The sequence below is a fragment of the Diadema antillarum genome, unplaced genomic scaffold (genome assembly GCF_040938485.1).
Source record: "Diadema antillarum isolate AM-2024a unplaced genomic scaffold, OU_Dant_1.0 scf00000183, whole genome shotgun sequence".
Taxonomy (NCBI): Eukaryota; Metazoa; Echinodermata; class Echinoidea; order Diadematoida; family Diadematidae; genus Diadema; species Diadema antillarum.
In genome coordinates, this window is record NW_027271072.1 from 235,501 (window position 1) to 260,120 (window position 24,620).

The 24,620-nt window shown below is 37.1% G+C and overlaps 1 protein-coding gene across 1 annotated transcript in view; it reads left to right on the plus strand.

Annotated features, from left to right (window-relative positions):
- Positions 1-6,382: 6,382 nt before the first annotated feature.
- Positions 6,383-24,620, plus strand: part of LOC139723249 (uncharacterized) — a 77,832-nt gene continuing 59,594 nt past the window's right edge. Inside the window, exons 1-3 of the mRNA XM_071634507.1 lie at positions 6,383-6,550; positions 11,204-11,293; positions 21,280-21,358. Of these exons, the coding sequence (XP_071490608.1) occupies positions 6,455-6,550; positions 11,204-11,293; positions 21,280-21,358 (265 nt within the window). The 5' untranslated portion in view covers positions 6,383-6,454. The remainder of the gene's footprint in view (positions 6,551-11,203; positions 11,294-21,279; positions 21,359-24,620) is intronic.

Genomic DNA, 24,620 nt, shown 5'->3' on the forward strand with positions numbered 1-24,620 from the left:
GTAACTGTGGGATGGTCAGAACCCTCTAATGACTGCTAGTAGTGAACGGCAAGCAACATTGGACTCCTTTTTTCAACTGCGTGCAAAAAGCATGTATTTAAACCAATCTCTTGTAATTGAATGAACTTAGGTATTTTGCTGAGAATGAATGTTGGCTTTTTACTCCCCTTCTTTGATAAAAGAAATAGATTATTTGAGTGCTTTGTACAGATATACATTGTATAATGAGATTGTGTTTGTAGTGTATTAATATTTCCAAGACTTCCTTCTTTTGTTGGTCAGAGGCTTGTTTGACCGAGCGCAAAATATATCGCTTTAAATAAGAAGTCAGAGGTAAGCAGAACTTGAGAGAAGTGGGTTTACTACTCAGCAGATCAGCATGTTTTAGCAGAAAAAGTTATTCAAATATACACTGTACATTGATATAGCTCAGTATTGTTTTGATCTGTTTAGGTCACTCACAAGTCATTTGAGATCCTCCAGGGCTCCATGAATATCTTTGACTGTACCTAGGGGAAAACAATCATGCAACTTATGATGCAAGTGTGCCTTGATAAAAGGCAAGCCGAGATTCTACTGGGTAGAAGAAATCGTTATAGCACTGCTGACGTCAAGCAATCACGTTGGAGTAGAGAAGGCTTAAAGAAGGCTGCTGGGAAGTTAAGATCTGATACAGTATGGAACCAAAAACAGGACTTATTTTTCACAAATATGCTGTGTTCATATTCCATGGCCCAGTGTTGATGCAGAGTGGTCGCACCCCCTCCCCCCAAAAAAATCCAGGGTTGATAAAATTGATGCTGATGATACGGGCTCTCTTTCTCTCGATACCTGTGCCCTTGGCCCCTTTTGCTTAGCCGATGCAGTGTGATGTCTTGTGTAGAGTCATGCTGGATTAGTTTGCCGACTCACGATATCGGTATGTGTTGTTGGGAGTGCTCAATGAATTCATGTGCAAATATTTACAGAGAGGACAGTGCGATGTCACAGTCAAATCATTCGTGCCCTGGCCCATGAGGAAGTGATGGGAAGCATGGTACATCAAGGCCTCGCATTACTGCAGTAGTATTGCACTACTGTACAACCCCTTGGTCATCGGTGCTGATGCTATGTAATCACAATATTATAACGCAAAATTCATGCCATAATGTTGCTGTCCATGCAGAGATACGAAAAGAAATGCCATTTTTAAATTATACACTGTATACATATTCTACCGTCATTCTACATTGAAATGAAGTGTGATTGTAATTTATGCTGTGGTTTGTCATCTAAAAAAAGATGCCAGTAATATCAAAACAAGTATAATCAATAATTGGTCAAAAAAAGCCACACACAATTTTTCTCCTAAAGGAGACCTCCAGATGATTTTCAGACTTTTACATTTGAACAACTATACATTAGTTATACTGAGTACAGAGTTTAAGAATTTATAGTGATTGGGATTAGGAATAAGAATGTTTTCAAAATTTATAACAAATTGCAATGAACAAGGATGATGACATGCCAAAAGAAGATATGCATAGATTCTACACAGGTGAATTTGTTAAGCAAGCAGTAGTGTAATGGAATTACACTGCTACATTTCTGAAATATGTGAGGCTCCTATGTCATCACCATTGTTCAGTGTAATTTGTTTTAAGATTTTTCAGAGTATTGGTTTCTCTGTTCAAGGACCACAATAAATTCCACAAATCTATACATGGAGCTGTTGATTTATGTACTGCATGATGAAAATCGTCTGGAATGCTCCTTTAATAGGTTGAATCTTGCATTACAAAGATTGATGGGAGAGGGCAATAGCAATGGATTATGGTTTCATACTGCTCTGAAATTTACTTGGTAGTGATAGTGGGAGTCTAATGTGTGATTGTAGCCAGTGAAAATGAGCAAGTTGTATTCTGTACACGACATACGAGGTAATAGGCCTATGTCTTTTGGTTGTCTATGACTGCAAAATGAATGTGGAATGTCATAAACAATGGGCATTTTTTCATACCTAGACTTGATATCATCCCATTTTGTAGTTACACATATATGTCTTGTTTTGTTGAGACCATGGTATGTTCTATATTTGACACTCTAGGTACAAGGTGTATAGACAAAACAACAAAATCATGAAATAGGTAATATGTTATTGTCAAAACAGCAGAATTTCATGAATACAGGGTTGAACCTAACAAGATTAAATGACGTGATAACTATAAAAGGAAGATTTTTATTTCGGCATGAACACTATACATATACCTGTATGTGGTAGATGTTAAAAATTGGATGAGCAATGGCTCAAAGTACAGTTGTAGGAGATGACTGAAAGTACCCATAACAATACAAAAATATTGAAATGAAATGAATGGGATCAGAAAATGTTGAGAGCAGTTGATTTCAATGTGTATTTGTACATACCTTGTTACCAATTTCAAACCTACTGGAAGCTGAATTTGGGAGTATTCTCCCAGTTTCACTTAATACTTTCAATTATTTCAAATAACATAAATTATAACTTAGAGAAAATATACAGAGACCACTGAAAAAAAGTTTTGCATGGTCATTGTAATTCATCAAACATTACTGTGACATACATTGTACACGTGTACAGAGTTTGCATGTTTTAAAGGGATTGTATAGTTTTGGTTGAGACCTAATTTCAGGTTTCTATCATTTTTTGGTGAGACAATGAGAAACCTCTTATGAAGCATGTAAGTCCATGAGGAATTCAGTGTTTATTTGATGAAAATTGGTTTTGAAATGCCTGAGATATCCAAAACAGAGTGATTCTAATAAAGTGTGGGACCCACCTTTTATTTCGATCACTTTGTTTTACTTTGTTTTTGGATGTTTCAGTCATTCCAAACCCGATTTTCATCAAATAAACATTGAATTCCTCTTAAAATGGTATGCTCTGTACTATATCATGAGTGTTTTCTTGGTATCTCGCAAAAAGTTAAAAGCCCAATTCTCATCTCCACCAATACTGAACAGTTTGTATCATCCCTTTAAGTAGCCAGTGCTCTCTTTCAAAAAAAGTGTTGATGCTTGTTTGATATATTTCCGAGGTTTCTGCGATCTTCCTTACATTCTTTTTTTGTGTGAATATGAGAAATGAAATGTTTTTAAAAGACCATTTTTTCCCATGATAATGATGACAATAAGAAGCATGTATGCACAATAGCAATTCACTGTAGATTAGGCATCTGGAGATGACATCATGTGATACTCCCATATCTCTCTGTCATGCATATGTCTGCAATATTGATCAGAGTCCAGATGGTGACCGGAGAAAAGCTTCTGATTCCGTTATTAGTTAGGGACGTTGAGCAGGGAGCAGGGGACAATGCCTCCACGTTGTGCCATCGTCGTCAAGGTGTATGCCCCCGTATGACTCATCAGTGATTCATGCAAGCAAAAAAGAAAGAAAAAAAGAGCTGTTTTGCGTACTGCACTTAGACTTGGTAGGTGACAATGGGGCAGCGTGCCAGTGTGGTATGTCGATGCAGTCACACGGCTGTTGTGTTTGCACATTAAACCCAGAAATGATGTGGAATGCTAAAAATATATCTGTCGATGCAGAAAATATGCACATTCCAGTTTTGCATGCGAGTTGACTAGAAACTTATGTCACATTTGAGATGGAATGACAGGGACAAGCAACTTGACTTGTGCCGGGAAGAGAAGGAATGAGTCTGCGATCTTGAGACTAGGCGTGAGTTCATCCTGTTAGGGCGTCTTAATGGAAATATATCGTGCAATTTGTGATGAAATGTGTCCCGCAGGGAAGGGGATTAGGCTAATGTGCTTCTTTTGGCAATAAATGAATGGGCAGATCCCATTTACATGCATTTCTCTCATAAAGCTCACAATTAATATGCAAGGAAGTAAAAACTGCGTGAGTCTCGTCATAACTTTCATTCGGATAAGGGAGGCTTTGTGAGGCAGTGCGACTTTACACTTTCTCCAAGCAAGATCTCCAGCTTGTCACTACGTGCAAAACTTTGCTGTCAAATGAAGATTTTATTTTTAACATATGACTGAGAAGGGATCAAGTATGGTGAGATATTCTTTGTAATCTTGCTGACATTGTCATTGCATACGTAAATTGTTTGTGAATATTAGCCAGGAAGTGTTATGTCACAACTGCGAGACATTAAAGTAATTTTAGTATTTTCCCTTTTTGCCGAGAGGGTTTATGGATAGCGTTGAGGTCCCATTGTTTTTTAATAAATCTGGCAAATGAATACTAATTTCCCTAATAGAGAGTTTTACTTGCCCTGAGCATGCAGGCATAAAGTGGGTTTGTTTGTAGGACCTTGAATGAATAAATTATGATTTGTTTCAGATTTGTATTCGTCATTGTTTTTTTTTTTTCATTTAGGTTTGCTTTTTGTTGTACGGCGAATATTGGACGTATGCCACTTAAAGATTTAAGATTTTGTTTTAAATAGAGGATTACCGGTATGTTTGGTGCAGTGATGTACTTTGTACAAGTACTGTACATCACTACACGTACATACACGCTTGCGTTTATCTGTGAATACAAAATTGGATAACAACTCATACAATGGTTTGAAAATTGTATGAAATTTGTTCTTCGGAAGGTTGAAGCAGATTCTCTATGCGTGCCCTCGCAGTATAGTATACCATATTTGTAGTTGTGTACAAGTCCTGTACATGAAACAAAAAGTGGTAAAATTGCTGAATTGTGCTATGTTTCAGGTATCTTGTCCATAGTGACAGACCCTATGCACTGGTCTTTGCCTTTTCCATTTTTTACATATATATTCCTTTATGTTACAGTGAAAAGTTGTGTTTTCGTAAATGTTTTTAAAGGTTTCTTTGTGTGGGCATTTTTTCATTGTACTGTAAATAGTTTAGTTTGATTCATCTTTTCTCTTTCAATGTGAGAGAAGCAGTTTACAAAGAGAGTGACAGTCTTTTCCTCTTTTTTTTGTGTGGAGATTCTTTACTGTATTTGTACAAATTATACAGGTATTGTAGTGACATACCATGTGTGATGATATGACATTCTCTACCATGATCAAAATGGAAAGTTGCTGCATATAACGGTCACTGTTAATATGTTTACACTTTATATGACCCTGTAGTGGTACAGGAATGTTTACAGGATGTTCAGTGTGGAAGTGGTATAGACCTGTTTGGTTTCGGTGCTGGTTTTGTTTTTTGTTTTTTTGCTTTTTTTTTGGTTTAGTTTTAATGTTAATGTCTATTTTACCAAGTCACATACACAAACTGGGGGCTTCAGTATGTCTCACGATAGTTAATTTATGCACGCACATTTACAATGCACCTGACTCATTGCATAACCTGTTGAATCATCTTTTCTTCTTTCGGAAGTCCCCTAGTTATGGCCGAGGTTTACAATGTAGGCCTTTACAAACTTGTACCGAGAACTTGTTCAAAACTGTATAATGCTTGTAGTGCAGCGTAGTCTGGTGCATGTATGAATCAAAAGGCATTTGTTTCTTTCAATGACATACCAGTCAATACACAACAAAGGCCAACATTGCATAATGTGAACACTTACAAGTAATACAGCATGACCTGCAACTCTGCTTTTAATAAAGTGCATTGTGCATGTTTGAGAATGAAAATGAATTGCATGTACTTGTGTAGAGATAGGTGACTGTTGGTTGTGTGCTTCAATGATGTGAGCATGTTCACTCATGGGTCACTCATGAAGTTTGTGACCAGTGTTGGTACAAGAAATAAGTTTTAATATCAAAGCAGTCAAAAGTCATTTGTTATTTGTACATGTATGTAGTACTTAAAATGCATGGCTAAAAGAATGTATGTTTTGTTTGTTTCCTGTCTTTGCATCACAGCTTGTTCTTGTGATTGGTGTATTGTGTAAGGAATGACAGCATGATGGCAACACTGACAACAACAAAGCTGACCCCAAAGATAAAAGTTCATTGACCTTGTGTGGTGTTGCCCTAGTTTTGGCCCCAATCTATGCTCTTACTAGTAGACATGCACTCTAGACATTCTGGGCCAGGATCAGCCGAGGGGGATTTCATCTGGAAATGCAGATCTGCCACAGTCAGCAGCGCAGGAAACAGCAAATCTGCACCAGGTCGCTGTAGCAGTAATCACAAGCTGAGGGCAACTATGTGTGGAATGCAAGGAGACTGCGAATAATGCATGTTTCTTATAGGACTGATTTCCATGACTTGGTGGCACACAAGTTTGGTTGCATATGACTGTTTAACCAGTCCCCCCCCCCCCCCCCTTGCATACTGTGTATGTGTGCCTAGATGTGTGCATCCATGAAAACTGTGCCATAGAACCTACACCATAGTCCCCAGTTCAAGCTAGCAGCACTGTTTGTTAGAAGTTTCGTGGAGTCCCCTAAAGGAGGCCCACCAATCCCTGTTCTTTTTTTTTTCCTCCCGCTTTTCCCACCCTCCTTTCCTTGGATTTGTGGCATGTCGTTGTCATGGCATGGTGCTTGGTTGCCAACACGGGGATGCTCCACATCCTCCAGCAGGACTTGATGCTGATTGGCCGAGGTGATTGTGACATCACTGTCCAGGTGAGTGCATGATTTTTGTCTTTTGAAAGAAGAAGTGCTAGAGATGTTTGTTTGTCTTGTCTGTGACTACTACACTGCACCCACTTTTAACATACCAAAAATGTAAGAAAGTACAATAGGGTAGAACTGTGTGCTCAGTAACATGTACGTTCTGCATGATGCGTGCCCACCACAGTGACTGTGAAGAATGTAACTAAAGATATGTACTATTGCCATTTTAAAGCAAAACTCCATTCTATGTGGAAGTTGACTGTAACCAGTAGAGTCAAGCCAAAGAAACATACTGTAACAACAAATCAACAAAGAGTCATACATTTTCATATACACTTGTATGCGTACAGCTGTATGCATCAGTTTAATCTAGCATGTAAGGTAATCTGATAGTGGATCAAGATGATATCAAACATAATGGATTTTAAAAAAAGATATGATTGAACTATGATGGATATTTGCACCTGTGGATATTCATACCATTTGCTGTAAAATCGCCTCCAATTCAGCCTGGGCTACAATGATTCTGTGAGAAAACGGCTTAACCAACCACTGAGCCAACACCTGAGACATGGCAGTGACAGTATTTCTCGTGTGGACTAAAATTGTACAAAACATAAAAATGATGCTCACTGAGGTCATACATGCACACAGTGGAAATAACATTTTGTTTATAAAATGCCAATGTGCTTTGTAATGATGCATACTGTATTGTATTCTGTCAATTGCATAGTGATGTCTTTATTGTAGATTGTGAAGGTGTTATACTGTATCGCAGGCATAGAGCTCGTGGGTCATGTGTTTGTCTGTGCGTGTGACAATTGACGCTGCACACATTATTCACCACCAGGATATTGAATATCCCACAGCTGTTGGTTTGCATACAACAGAAGCCTGCAGTGGACCCAACGTGTTTACAGCACTGCTGATTAGCAATGCCCTTATTGTATACATATGTATCACTCAGCAGTATACTCTAATGGTCTTGACGAGGAAACTATGGTTGTAAAATGAAAAATCATGGTCTTACGTCTGCAGTACTTTCTGACCATTCCTCAGTACTTTTATAATTTTCCCCCCACTAGCTTGTGAATTCAAGCAGTTACCCAAATTTCAAGTACATATTATACGTGTATATCAAGGTAGACTACTTGCTAGCTGTACTCATTCTTTGCTCATAATGACTTTACTTTTGTAGTGAACTTAAGTCACACTAATTTATATAATTTATTATTGTCATAGAACATTCTGTATACAGGTAAAACTTGCAAGATTTGTGTTTTTGTTTCTTGTAGGGCACTGACAATCATACCTGAAAATCAGCATAATTATACCCAGTATAATGTATGATGTAGCATTCTGTGGCCCATGATTTATGAATGTTCATGATATGATTGTATTGAGAAGGAAAAGAATATATCTAGATTTTTTTTTCTTTCCCTCTCTTTCTGTGGATGTAAAGAAGTCGCTTTGAGTGTATCCCTCCAATTCTTTTGAAATCTTAACTGGGCAGTCCTGGGTTTTAGGGGGCTAAATTATATTCAACTGTTGTAGAGTTATGTTGTAAGGGAATTACAAATGCATTTGATGGTGACTGATCTTTGATTTTCCAATTATGCTTTCAATTGTAAGACTTACAGGTCCATGTTTTGCACAATAGATTGCAATAACATGTAAAGAAATTGTGTTCATAGCATGATTTGACTGCAAAGATTTGTGAACCTGTTGAGGACAGGGCTGTTATGGCTATCCTTAACACACATTTTCCATAGACACCTGCTCAAGTATTCTCGGGACTAGTCTTCAGTGGGTTAATAAGATGAGTGGCAATGGACTCATTTGATTTTGGCAATGCCCACCTTAATTTATGAATGAGGAATTGTTACAAAATGTAGTTGATTGAGCAAATTGAGAAAATTGAGATTGAGAAAATGTGACATCTTTCTGTGCTTGTACAGAATTGAGTCATCCTGGCAGCAAGATAACCTTACTTGCACCTTTTACTTTTGAATGTGCATATCTATTCAGAAATGAAACTGTTCTTGTTAAGAGTTCGGAGTTTTCTAATAGCACGGAAGGGCTGTGGACTGGCGCAGACGAAGACTACGAAACATAATCCTGCATATTATCAGCTTCATGCTGCAGACACATGGTGCATCAACAAAACGCGCACATGAATCATGCTTCCGTTTCTAGCTCTTGCTCAACAGTAATTATCTGATATGCGGCCAACAAAAAAGATTTTTAATCTCATTCGATGATTGAATTTGCTCTGCAATGTCATTGACAGGAAAGCTTGTCATGCAATGGACTTAAGATATTAAAGGTTGGAATCTTCATTTGACAAATTTTTATGTTATTGGAGTATGCTGTTTGTTGTGCTGTATTAATATGTGTTTTATTTGTATTTGTCCAGTAACATTACATGTACAATGTATTTTAGTGTACTTCTGCAAATGGCTACCAAATGTCAGAGAATTGTACTTTAAATCAGTCATGATAAAGCTGCAATCATACTGTACAATCAATGTATGTTGTGTTTTCTCTGTTTTTTTAAGCATATAGGGTTGCTGTAATGTCTAGCATTCCTTCACAGAAATGAATTTTTCTTGATAGCAATGAAGTACTGTAATTAAAGGTGGGGCACGGCTGATAGTGTGCCAGTAAATCTCAATGTTGAATTGACATTTTCTATCCAACTTCGTATTTGTGATGATCTATTAGATGTTGAGTTATCATGATTTTGTAAATACAGTATGTATTATTCTCTGCAATAAAATACAGAAAGTACAGAAAAAATGCATTTAAACTCAAAATTGAATGAGCTGATATCCAAGTAGATTCTTGCAAATAATCTCAAACGCAATTTAAAACTGTTTAAGTATTCAGTTCTAAATTATTTCTGTGGGTTATAGCCACATGAATACAAAGTTTAACACTAATTTAAAAATTTCAGGGCAATCAAAAGCATCAATGTTTTGTTGATACAGCATGAATAATCTACAATATGGGCACTGTGTAACATCTGTTGACTGTAGGAACATCACAGGAACATTCTTAAGTCATGTTTGTTAAAAAATAAGATGACCCTTTTACTGTGAAAATTTCTTATCGCTAATTCCTCAGCTTCTATCAGTATGAGCATTTTATCATTTATCATGGAAACATTTTTGCCTAGTAATTCAGATTTGTGTATGAAAAATACTGTATGAGTATAGTTTTACATGCCAAGTGTTTGATGCCCATATAGTGGAGTATTGAGAAGTTAGCTGTGCCTTTCAATTTAACAACTGTTAAAAATTTGCAGAGTATGGTTCACTTTGCGGCATTTTGTTGTAAAGGGTTGGGCAGTGGATCAACTCACTCCTGAATGAAAAGTGTTTGTAGAAGCAATTAAATGGACACAGTGTTTGAGCTTGGCTTGACATTGTGTACAGACTGTCCCAATTAAGGCCAAAGTGTCAACATTTCCTGGGAGCCTTGTTCACATATGCAGATGAACGAGGTGTGCATACACTATACCTTGTGTAGAATGTGAAAGACAGGTATTAGGAACTGTGCAAGGAAGTGCAATGTATAATAGTCCTCATCAGCACAGAGACAGATAACGTTATGCTAGAACCAACTCAGTGATGGACACTTTACCATCGGAAGCCAACATGTTCAAATGTGGTGTATACGTGGGTCCCTATATAGGATGGGACCAAGTTCACCACATTCGCTAGTGTTTCTACGCATATGTAAGTTTAATTCACCATCATACGTTGCAACTCACATCAGTGCAATAGTGATACAGTAGTACAGAAATAGTGGTTTGGTAATAATTGCTGAAATAAACAGCCTGTAAAGTATTGCTCCATGTGCAATAAATATCACATGCTGGTCTCATAATACTACCACATTTGACTGTTTTTATGTTGCAGGTGTTCTTTTCACTGCATAGACAAAAAAGCTTACATACAGGTTATTACTTTGTAAATATGGATGCCTTTTGTCATACAAGAAGCTTTTAATGCCACATTTTTGTAAGATTCTTTTGTTTTCCACCACAAATAAAAACTGCAAGTATGCAATCTCATATTTTACATGTGTACAATATGCAGTAAATTTATTGGTTATGGTTAATAAAGTGCTCAATGGAGATTGATATTAATGTTGGGTCTGTACATCAAGTGAACCAGTGGGCATTCATATTAACAATTCATTTCTCTAGATGAATTTTGCAACTTTAAAAGATGCCTTGTTCTTCATACCAGGCTTTTATACAGAAAATAGGATTGTTATGATATGTTCTACAAGTGAGCATAGTTTTTCCTATCAAGTTTACACGTACGGGAATATGTAAGCCCTGTCACAAGACTTCAGCAGTTGTCTGTTTCATCAGTACATCAGCACTTATATTCATTACACTGTATGTAATATACCGAAAATGTATTTCAGATATTTCAGCATACTCCTGGTGTGCGTGTATCATGTGCGTGTGATTTGTTTTTCAGTCGTAACTTGTAGTGTTGATAGAGTTGACCTACTCTATCCTGTGCAATTATCCCGGGTGTTAGCGCTGATTATTTTCTCTTTCTCTCTACATTCTCTCTACATTTTCTCTCTCCTTCTCTGTCTGTCTGTCTGTCTGTCTCTCTTTCCTTGCTACCTAATTTCCAGTCAAGGAGTGTGGACAAGCAGCATTCTGTTATCGCCTACGACACTGTTGAGGGCACACATTCCATCAAGGACGTAGGAAGCCTGAATGGGGTGAGTTGAGAATTTTGCCATTTACCCTCACTAGACCACTACGAGGAAAACATTATCGACAATTCACGCTGTGCAGTTGCCTGTAGTAATGATAGAGTAAACGGCGTGAACTTTTTCATTGCAGTTATGCTTGTGTATCACAATATATCAACATTCTGTGACTTTTACAATGCGTATGTGTAATTAATTGACACTCAAATTGCTTTTTTCATAAAAACCTCTGTAAAAGCAGGTTGCACACCTTGGAAATTATCTGTGAAGAGCTTTATATGTATGATGTTATTCTTGAAGATGCAGACAGTCTTATATCAGACTGTGCAAGTGGGACAAATATTTCCTCTTTTGCCTTTTATAGCCTAGTATTTGATCTTTGATTGGGATCCTTTAAAATGTGACTGATGCTGTCAGCATGGTTGCCGGGGTGAGGGATATCTCACCACGGCCTGTCTCTCACACCTCTCTGGATAGGCTTCACAGTGGATAGAATTTCTGAGTTGCAGTGTGTCCCCTCCATGACCCAGGGGCTAGCTGTCGGGACTTGATGTTGTGATTTGCAACAAGCGAGGTGTTTTTATTCAAGTCTTTCCAGTATTAAATTCAACCCCCACGGTGTTTTCTCATGGTGTAAATCCAGTAATGTCTGTTTATTATGTGCAATAACTTAACACTTCTTTTGTTGTTGTTGTTGTTTTTGTTGTTGTTGTTGTTGTTACCGTCGTTGTTGTTTTGCATTTCATATAGTTCAAAAATTTGAACTCATCCTAACCCCAAGGATGAATGCATCATATCAAGCATACTGCAAAGTTAAACATTTTCTGGTTGATCACTAGCCATCAATGTGACTGATTAACTTACCATTAGAAGAAAAATGTGTGGAAGTTATAAAATCATAATGATTAAATATATATAGTTGTGCTCACACAATTTGTGGTTCAGGTGGGTTCATTTGAATGAAATAATTGCATATTCACAGACAGGATTGATTATCTTCAACTAGTGACATTGCATGTCTATATAAAGTGCCTTTAGTTATATAAGAATTACTGGATTCAAACTCTACAATAATGTAGACTGTTACATCTTATCATTGAACACTGTGAGTGTGATCATATAGGCCTATACTTTCCGTTGGGAAAGAAGTCTTTCATATACATCAGCTGCTTGATATCGCATTGGATTTTGATTTTGATTTGATTTATTCTCTGTATGACATTGCTTTACAATTACATCAATTTTTAGCAATATCAGTATTAACATAGTATTAGAAATGTGGCATTACACAGTATGGTTATTTTGTACAATTTCAGCAGTTTGTGTTAGATATACAATACATGTAAATCTGTAGTAAAATCATATAAGTGTTATATCTGAATTTCCATACAGAACAATTGCTGAGAATAAGCACAGAGCTTGACTATTTGGCAACAGATAATGCATAACATTTACGCAATAAAACAGGGGGTTCCAGCATGATGATGTGGATACACTATCACTATTTTCCATCATACCTACAGTGCACAATGTATAAAACATGATGCTCAGGCAGTACACTGTACCTCTTGACAATACCTGTGGGTAGCTATACAGTCATCGATTGTCATATTCAATCAGGATAATCGCAGTAAACAGGGATCGTCATATGTATAACTGTTGTTGGGCTTTTTTTTATTTATCAATGTACAGTATACTGTGGTTAGTTCGTCCGTGAATGATGAACATGAATACTGGTACAATGTACTTGCATGTCTAGCTTCTTTTATCACAGGAATTATGACTAAAGGGGCAGTATTTGTACTTTATCTTAAGCCTTATTGGCAAACCTCTCCGTTTTCGTTTTAATTTACAACTGTTTATCTCTTCTTTTTTATTGGGGGGGGGGGGTAGTAAATGCTTCCACACTACAATGAATAACCGCAATCTTACTGTAAAGCCAACACATGCTTGGATATCCGTGATCAGCTGTTGGGCTCTTTAATTTCAGTGAGTGGATGATTGATATCGATTGGAATAATTAAATCAAGGACAAGTACCTCCTAGTCTCTGATCTTGGACACAATGACATGATTTATGTGCAGTTGTGCAAGTGGCTTGCTGATTGAAAGTGAAGATTATTGTTGACACATTGATTTATGTAGTCTCAATTATGATGCTCTTCATTTTACTTCCTTTATTAAAGCTCAGTGATATCAACTGAACTGTATAGTGTTCAAAGAGCAGGCAATGCTTGTGTAGATGTTGTAACTAGCTTACTGGTAACTAACCAGCAGTAATGAGAACAAGCATTTTATTTGCTTTGTCACCTTGATGGATTGGATTGGGGGTAAAAGTAAGGAGCAAGTATAGGGGATGATAAATTTAGATTCAAATCTCTTTAAACTTATGATATTTTTCCCTACAGTGTATCTATAGGCATTCATGTACTCTGTCAAAATACTGGTCATTAAACTGTAACTGTAAGGGTGAGGCATAACTTCCTTCCACCTAAATATATTTATTAAAGGGAGATATGACTGACCACGTTCTAGGAGGTAGCCTTAACTCAAGACTGTATACATGTATTTACCCACCTCCAAATTGAACATCATGCAGACAGGGCAAAATAGCCCAAAGATTGTGAGCCAGGGAGACTCGTTTGTTAATGAGTGCTGCTGCATGTTCCTTCTTTCCCTTTATGTGTCTTTGTGGGAGGGGGTGTACCAGTACATAGGGAAGGGGGGGGGGGGTACCCATGCCCAGGGTCTAGTCCCACCTTGGGTACAGGAAATCACTGCTTTCCCATAGAAGTTTGATTTTTAGGCAGGAACCCAGCATTTAGCAGAACTCCTGCAGAATATTCATCCCAAGATGATTTAGAATGTTGAGTTCATTTCTGTTGTTATTGTTATCACTGATTCTTAGTACTGTAAAAGTGGTTTCTTTCGCGTACAGAAACTTTCGCGGTTTCCATCGGTGCCGAATTTTTCGCGTGTGTTTAAATTCGCGGTCGGTAATGATAGCGTTGTAACAAGCGACGAGTTCAAAACATTTTCGCGTGATGTTAAATTCGCGGTTCAACCTCAAAGCGCGAAAATAAAACCACCGCGAAAGAAACCACTTTTACAGTACATGTAGGCCTAGATATTGACAAGTTACAGTTCTAGAGCTGCATTTTTTGGCTCAATACACACATACGATACACTATCAGGCAAATCATAGATCAATCATGTTACATATAAGAGAGCTCCCTTTGTAGACTAGGTTCACAGTTGTTTGAGTGAAATAGTTGTAATCAATGAGAAATGCATTTTTAATTATATGACAAAAAGAAACATTTTATGTCTAATGCATCACAAATGCTGGCTGCCATGCAGAATATCAATATGGATGAAAAGATTTCTGATTATGTATCAATGAGGATAGTGATTATATCAATATTTATGATGATAATGCCAAAAGAATCATTACATAACTTATGTTCATCACTTCTCCTAAAAGTCCTCCTTGGCTTCATGTTGCGATTGTATTTACACCACTAAATTTGTGTTTAGCCTTCTGGGTAGTGTGTCATGAAATTCAGTGTAAACATAACCACATGAGGAGTTTTTTGCTGCCTCTTTTCATGGACAAATCAGCATTCACCATTGGTGTGTGGGTGAGAAAGGCACAAGGGTGGGTGAGGGAAAGGTGACAAATGTACTGCCTATCAAGGTCAGTGCACTTCTCACATCAGTATTATTTCATCAATGTCATCACTCTTGGCTGCACCTGAATGCATGCTAGTGTATTATAGCAACACACAGGCATATACACACACAAATACACACATAATGTACGATCCTTGTGTATTAGCAAACATGTGGGATGCTAAATGATTGTAGGCTGTGTACAATTGAACCATCATGAATATGCATTATTTCTTTGTGACATGTTGCGAAGAGAACAAAGGAAAGAGAATGGCCATGGTGATGATACCCTGATGACGTACATGTATTATTGTCATGGTTGACCAGTTCTGGCAGATTCAAAGAACAAAGCAAAAGGTTATGGGTTGTTATGGTGATATAAATATAGGTGTATGTGTATTTTTTTTTTCATAAACGAAGGACTTTGCCATGTCTGAAGTATATATTCAAGAACTTTTCTTCTGTGTATTTATTTTGTCATGCCTGGCTGAAGACAGTTGGGTAGCAGTCAATTTTGCATGCGATGGCAGAATACTGTATACAAATATTTCATGAGGTTTTCATTTCGCAAATTTTGCAAGTCATGTGCTATTTGTGAATTTAAAAACATGCAAAAATATTAACTGTAATCCCTACACAAATGTGACATGCACGCATACATTTCACCATTCAGTACGATACTCCAGACTCACTATTAGTGGGGCATTTACAACAGTGCGTATTCTATCTTAACATGTTTGAAACTGTTACATATTCCTCTAAGAAGAGGAAATATCTTTCAATCAATTCAATTCAATAACTCAAAAGCACTTTAAATAGAATTGAGTGAAATCTTCTGAAGTGTAAAAGCAAGGTCCGTAATCCCCATTATATCTCCCTAAATCATACAGCTGTGTGATCAAAATGAGGCCAAATTGAGATGCTGCACAGTGTACCAGCATTCTCAGAAGTTTCATTTGTGTGATTTACAGTTACAGTTTCCACCTATTTGATCTGATCTTGCAGACTGATAAAGATTTTCATTAGTTGCAGATATATGTTCACAAAACATACTTATGCACTGAAAGTTATGTCTCTCCAAAGATCCAGTAATTTGGGGGAGCATGGGTGGTCCAATTGATTATCAATTGTCATTCGCTGCCTGCCGGGATACATTCGAAAACCATAAAGAGCGCTCATCAGCCATGTGTCAACTTAACATGTGCACCAAAACATACGCTTATGGCAATGGTCAACTTCTGTTGACATTCTTGAGCTGTACATAAATGTACTCTATCTGTTCCCTGTGGGAGCGTCGTGGCCTGTGTATTAAGTCTATGGGGATTTCAAAATTCAGTATGGAACGGGTTATAAATGAAGATCAGTGACAGAGCTGTGCGTAATTCATTACAGGGATTCTAGAATGTATTCGAGCCAGGCCAGCCTGTCCACTCCCTGGTATCCCCACACTACCGAGTCTTTAATTCATTAAATATTCTCTTTGGAGGTGACAGTGAGACAGTGTGGCTCAGCCTTGATCCACGAAGAACATCCATGAGAAACTCTGGGGAATTCCCAGTTGATGTCATTAATACATTTTCCCAATATTGTGGCGACACGAATGATTGGGTGACTCACTTCTGTTCACACCCAAACATTGTGCTAGCTCATTCATACATGTGCTCTGTTTTCAATTAAGTTATCTTTTTTTCTTCCTTCCAATGTACCATCCAGTTGTTACTGGAAAAGAGGAATTATTCATCATGAGTTTGCAGTAAAAATAAAGATCCTCCTCAGATGCAAATTGATGTCTAAAGTCATCTTTTTTCTTTGAAGTCGTCAGTGAGGTGGAGAATAAATGACTATTTTAAAGAGAAGTTTCTTTTTTAACCTGATAGTATATTACTGAATTTGTGATTAACTTATGCAAACATATTGCACAAAGCTGCCAATATATAGATCTGTCACTAGGCTGTTTGCGGAAAACTAAGCATAAAAAAGAACATACAACTGACTTCGCCCATGTCGAATCCAAAGGGACCAGAGAAATTCCTTCAGATTATGTTAATTTCGACTTATACGATAGAATTAACACGTGAATGTTTATGTCCATCCTAGGAAAAATTTTTCCCTCGGCTTTGCCTATTTTTCGGCTAGAGTAAGGTTGACTTACGCGAGGTTGACTGTACGTTGGGTGTGGCTCAAAGAGGTAGAGTCTGAAAACAGACCCTCACAGAGGAGCAAAGCTTCTTACTTAATCCTGGCCAGATTAATAGATGTTTGTTTGGCCTTGTGTTCTGTATAGGCATAATAAGCTGGAATAAAGATAAGTAATCCTTGTACATTTAATGATATTCTAAACTTTGTATCAACAAAAAGATATTATCAGGGAGATTTTTTTATTCAGATCAGAAGGTCAGGAGACTAATCCATTTGAGGAGTTTTGTTGAAAACAAGGGATAGATGGCAGCTCTGCCCCCCCCCCCCCAAAAAAAAAAAAAAAAAAAAACCACATGTATGTTTTTATTGTATTTTGGTAGTACAATGTAACAGTTTATAGCTGTCTCCTCTTGCCCATGTAATGAAGTACATGTAATTTAAAGTACAATTTCCATAATTAGATAAATAAAATAAGATATTGAGAGGATTTTTTTTTTAGTAGATGAGGTTGCAAACAGATGTTTGAATTAACTCCCATTCATCCAGGTCAGCAAGGACTGCAAGCTAAGGCCAGAGGACACACCTACATTTTAGTCCATCATAGGATCTATGAGTCATACAGAGAATACCCTTCACATTGTTTCTCTCAGCTGAGCTATCAGACCAGTGAGTCTGCACAGATGCCACCTTTAATCAGTGGAATTTACTCCTGATTAGACATCCCTGCTCAGCCGTTATGAAGATGTCTCTTGTTTCTGAGGCCAGTTCCTTCCTTGTGAAATCAATCCGTTTTGTCTTGAGCAGCTACAAATGTACAGTGTGTTCCCCACCTGCCCCCCCCCCCTAAAAAAAAAAAAAAAATCCTAACCAACAAACTGAGCTACAAATGCATTTTACTCCTGCAGCAGTGCATATATTATTTTTCTTTGTACTCATGTGCTCTTAAATATCACATAGATGCCTTTGGCTATTCATATGATTTGATATTAGGGTGAAAATGCATGTACTCAAATACAACCTTGAAACTGTGAAAGCAGCTTTACAGGAGAAACATTACATAATTTGCACATCCAACGTTTGTATCTGCAGCATAAACCTGGTTTGATCATTACAGAGCAATGTGGAATATTACAAGAAATTTCAAAAGTATGACTGACTAAACAGACCATTTGTGACAGAAATTTGTACTGTATTTTGATTTTCAACCCTTTCCACATTTAATTCAGAGTACAGCAAAAATGTTTCCATAGAATTATTCTTGTTTTTTCTGATGGTCTGTCTGCTGCCAGCAGTATTAATTGTGATTTTGAATAATTTACAGTAGAATTTGGACTTTTTAACACCATGACTCTGATTGTATAGTCCCTCCTGTATGTGTAAGTGTGTTTTTGTGTAGCTCCGAGAAATGAGGCTATTGCAGAGTGATTTTTTTTTTTAAAGATGAATGCTTTCATGTTGTCATAGGGATATCCTCTGTAACCCCAGATATCTAGAGATACATTATGTTATCAGCTGATGTTTTATCTTGCAACTGTAATTAAATACAAAACTTGTCCTACAATCCTTGACATGAATGTCCTGTTTTGGCTTGCTAATAGCATTACACATCTCATGAATCCACAAAATATGAAATACTAGTGATCTATTAAGCAATAAAGCATTTTTACTTATATATTTAATGCAAAATATATTCTTATGATAGCTGATTAATTCTATGGTCACCAAGAAGTATTGTCTGTAAAAGTAAAAGCCTTTGAAGAGAATGTCCAGAATATTTCACTTTGTAGATTAATTCCAATATTTGTAAAATGATAGTAATAATAATGATAATAATAATAATAATAATAATAATAATAATAATAATAATAATAATAATAATAATAATAATAATAGTAATAATGATAATAATGATAATGATAATGATAATGATAATGATAATAATAATAATAATAATAATAATAATGATAATAATGATAATAATACATGCGATAATGATAATTGCATTTATGTGACGCTTTTATTTATTTATATTCCATGCATGTTTTTATGTCAAAGGACTACAATGGCAACCCCAACACTTGTCAACTTTCTCCAAGATGTGCCTGACAAGAAAACAGTGCAATATTAAAGCAATCTGTAATCCATGTATATGTATGAAATTTACTATTGTGTTAGTGCAAAATGGAAACAAATTCAATGTTTTTGTTACCATGTAAGGAAAGAAGGAAAGTCAATGAATTTCGGTACATACTAAAGTGGGATGTGTGTCTAAAAATCATAGAGCTTTCCTTGGTAGGTATTATGAATTTTGTACTCATATATAGTTACTCGTGTATGATATTTATAGTCAGTACAATCTAGCAAATTTTTACTCTAAGTTTTCTTTGTTCTTTGTACAAAATGTAGTTCTTCTATTAGTCGTAGTACCCCCCTCCTATCATATTTTTTCATTTAAAAAAACTATCAAAGTGTGTGTGTGTGTGTGTGTGTGTGTGTGTATGTGTATGGGTGGGGGATGGCTATAACAACAAAATGCATGACCCTGATTATAATGCCTTCTGCTCTGCATGGTGGTTGCAGATTTGTGAAATTCCTTTTCTACAGTCACTCTTGGAAAGATGAGTGGTGTAAAGGTGAGAAAGTCAAACCTTGCATTTTTAGACTCTAAAACCAGGCATGTTGACATCCATAGTCAAGACGAATACCCACATGCACTCTCTTTCTCTGCAGTGAGTAAATAAATACCAACACCATGGTAGATTATTCACAAGGACTGAGCCCTGAAGGCTAGGCCCTATTAGAGCTAGACTAACTCCCATCTGTTATGAAAAGTTTCCATTATGTCCACAAAAAGGTGTTGTTAAATCATGCGCGACTGCCAATGGATTCATCTTCGAAGCGACATTTTTCTCTGTCTGTTCTGATCATTTAGTGAATAGGAAAAAATCTATAGCACAGAGATTGTACATATTCTTCTCTAGTGACCTCTATTTTATGCGTGACATATCAGTTTCTGCCTTTTCTTCTGTGGAATTATGTGATTTGCCAAGAGTATTAGACATTCATCGCTGTTGGCAGCAAAGTCGTGATGTCCACATTAAACGGGCCCTGCTCAGTCACGGTAGTTGGCAATTCGGGGGGTAATGACTCGTCCGGAAAGGGTTCTTGAGGCTGAGCTGTTTTACCTACTTGCTATCAAATCCAGGTTTGGCTGGGGTCTGCCAAGAACCGAGCGTATGGAGCTCTGCGGTTTGTTGCAAAGCATTCAGAATCCACTGGACTCATTTTAGAATGTCCTTCCATGATTGTCTACATGTATGTCACCAGGTTTGAACATTGCAGTGAGACTGTGTGCAGAGGTGGAATACAGGGGGTGTTTTGGTGTACCCCTTTGGATGCTTTAACCAGGGAGGTGGAACCTACCCCCTCTACCTACAGCTGTATACATGGTACTGTAGATTGGTATGGAGCGCTGTTCACCTCGTGTGACCCCTGTTTATTGTCTGAAAGGAATTGAGTTCAGGTTTGTGTTTTGTTTTCTAAAGGGGACCACGCCTCAACTGTTCTGTGTTTGTTTCTCGAATCTGTGTATGCATATTTGTGTGAGTTTTTCTTTTTGTTGTGTTTGTTTTTAAATTCTACTCGTGATTCTTGACGTAAGAAAAAGGGAAATGGTGGGTGGCTCATTTGCATGCGTGACTCAGAATCTAACGAGTGTAATCACTGGAATGTGAAGAAAACATTCTGTGTGGTGAAGCTACTGTAGTGTGTGCTACTTCTTGCCCTGATCGATTCATCGGAAGACTGTAATTGTGTTGTGCTTGAGCTTGCTGAAGTGCAAGGAGCATAAAATGGTGCAGTATTTTCTTCTCTTTACTACCCAACCACTTTTTGTTTGCCATGAGTGGCTTTTTTTTTTCTCTGTATTTTACAGTTTTAAGGACACAAGTGCTCTGATGGTCTCTGTCACACTGGTGAAAATTGTTTCAGACTTAAGGCATGTTTGCTGTTGAATACTTTGTTACGATATGATACACAGAAGTGTAATCACTATAATGGTTGCAGCTGCTAACAATGCAGCATGTATAAAGTCAAGAACAGAATCACGGTATGATGGTCATGATGATGTTGATGGTGATACTGATGATTACAGCTTTCTCTTATTTTTCTCCTTCTGTTTTCCAGACCTTTGTGAATGAATCCAGGATTCCAGAGGAAACATACATCACACTGAAACAAGGGGATTCCATCCGATTTGGATATGATATCCTTTTACTCTGCTCATTATATAGTACATTTGTATGTCAACTATTTCTTTTTAAGTCCGAGCACGATTACTAGTAGATGAAAGTGCTGGAAAAAGTATGTACCTAGAACTTATTGTGTATGGTCATGAAAATGACCACATATAGCAGGTTAGATTTCAACAAGAAATCACTTGCAGATCATAGTTTGATTTATCTTACAAGGTGTATTTCTCCTTCAAAAGAGAAAAGTTTGCCTTCTTGCCTAGAGTGTATTCTTAGGCATGCTAGTACCATTAAGAGTTCATAGTCTATAGCAAATGTTGATGTATTTGTGTTATTTCATTCATCTACACCTACATTGTGTAATTGTGTATTGGAATTTATAGCCTGCTGTCAAAAAACAAAGTTTGGCCAGTTTCTCCTCCAGTAACTTGCATATTAATGACTTGAACACCTTATGACATCATCTGTTGCTTGTTTAGAATGAATTAAGTATAGAGCTCTGTTGACCACTCTTGATGTGATCGAATGGCGTAAACTCTTCACTTAAAGAAATCCCTACCTTTACATGTGATGGACCTAAGGAATTCATAGTCTCACTGATTTGGCTATTTGATTATGTTATTTCACTGATATGGCTATTTGATGTACTTTCTGTGGGATACCATTGTATACATACAGTGATACAATGATACAGTTTAGAAGCATTTGTGTGAATGAAAGACAGCAATGTAAGAGGCAATGTGTAAAATCAGCTAGTCATGTACTGCAGTTACTGTCCAATTAGCACTTCTTTTCACTTCGCAGCACATCCGCCTATTATTTGCTGCATTAGAAACATACTACATTCTCTTCACACAAATAAATGAAATGATCATGAGGTGACAAAGGTCTGCACACATGTATTGACATACACTGTAATGTGGTAGGTCATACACACACTGTCAGACACTGATAGGAGATACATTTGTAGGAATTGAGTTTATGCACCAGTCCATATCCAGGCATTGCTGATGTATGAGGATTCAAGGTAAAACAAAAAAAGAAGTGCAATGTACAATGTAGATTTTATCACAGGCATTCCAGTGTAAAAACAAACATAAATTCTACTCACAAACATAACCCTATCCCTAATCCTAATCTTCACATCAAACTAAACCTAAAACCCTATCACAACCCTAACCCTAACCACAACCCTAAGTCCTTGGAGAAAATAAGACTGGAGCATGTTGGTTTTTAAATTCACAGAGATAAACATCCATTATATGATGGCTATTCATAATCCGTATGAATGGTGCTTGCTAGTACATCCACCTGACAGCAAGCCCGGTATTCAGCAATATTGATATTAAAAAAAAGGCTGTTAATGCATTCGATACAAAACAATGAAATGGATTCATTGTTTGAACATGAATTCCATGAATTGTTACGTCAGACAGACATATGCATCATGCCACTTTGAAAAACCAGTGCCTAGGTGCTCGACCAACTGAGAAAAAAAGAAAGATTATTTGTACCTATGTTCACATGAGCTAATTGTGAACTGGCTTATTGTTGCAGTCAGTACATTGTGAAAGGAAGTTTTGGCATAGCCTTTCCCATGCACTTGCATTTTCCTTGTTCATTATGCTCACGTGCATCAACGATTGATGTGGATGTCATGTGCTGGATTTTCTCTTCCTGAGCTGGGAGCTTCAAATCTCAAATCTAGGACATGATTCTCCCGTGCAAATTTGCAGAGCTGATGTAATTGTTTGGGAGTGGTTGGACTCAGTGACATGTCTGCATGCTTCCAGATCTCCATTTTTCATCAGCGAACCTGAAAAGAGCCTGTGGCGTTGGGTTGCCACAGCGCTTGAGAGCTACATACGTTGTGTCGATGGATATTAAAACGTCAAGATCGGTCTATTTCACGATGCTGTCACCCCGCGGGGACCTGAAGATAGAAATATGAGCATTGGAATCTCCTCCCCCCCCCCAAAAAAAAAAAAGCCAATTTAATGAACGGCCTGACCAAACCAATGCACCTGATTTCTTGCTTTTCTTCATTTGTCAGGAGCAATTATTGCGAATTCCATGCCGTCATTGTTTTGGAGGAGGCATACTGGGATGTCTGCCTCCTGCGAGCCATACTCTGTAGTTTTGATTTTGGCCACACTAATAACCTCTATTTGACTGACTAACAGTCCAATTAAGCTTTAATGTCTATTTTGGTGCGTGCTTTGCGTAATTTATATTGTTAGGGTAATATGCTATTCTGTAAGAAGTTTACTGTTTTGAGTACTGTAATTGTGAATCAACCAATGTTTCTAGCACAAGTTTACAATAATCAATGCTGCACACTGGCACTAGTCCGACGGTCCCTGACCAGTAAAAATCACTGTCGGACCAGTAACTTTTTCAGGAATGGACCAGTAAAAAATAGGAACCTACTGGTCCGACAGACGGGTCAGACCATTAGAAAAAATGAATTAGTGGCAGCCCTGCAATAATAGACTGAGTGTATACAGTACGTCAAATGATGCCATATCTGGTGATCTGTCAACAGTTATCAAATCAAAAACAGTAATAAATCATTCATAATTGACTAAATGCAAAAGATTAAAGCATACAAAAGTCTCAGTTTTTACAATATGATTTAGTGTTTATTCATTTACCAAGTACATTTTCCAGTTATTTGTAGTGATGATGGCAAGATCTCAAAATTAGATAACAATTTGTCTACATGAACCAGTTTCTTCATACCTCTGAGTTATACAGAGAGTGTTGTTTGTGTTGATTTTCTTTTCTGAAATTTATCTTTGAAGAGGATTTGCAACCGGGTAATACATGTATGATGTGTAACACTGACTTACAAGTAAACTACTCAAAGATGTTACTTTTCATTGATAGAGTACCCATCTATCTGATACATAGTTTTTCTTTTATAAGCACTCAACAACTTTGTTGTTTGACCAGAATTTAAGTAATTGGTTGAGGACTTTTGTTGGTGTAAACAAACAAAAACATACTTCTTACATTCACTATCATCATGAACAGCATCAATATCATTGCATGTACACGCTGTTTGTATATGAATCGCTTAGACATAATATGTGCCTGCAATCAGTAATCTGAATTGCTCCCTTAATTCTTTTAATCTAATGCACTGGTGAGTTCATTATAGTGGCCTTGGGCTAATATGGGTGACAGAGTGCATAGGATTCTATTTGCTTTGCCAGTACCTAATAAAATCCTGGAGAGAAGTGTGATCAACACTGGAGAGAGTGTGATAGTTTG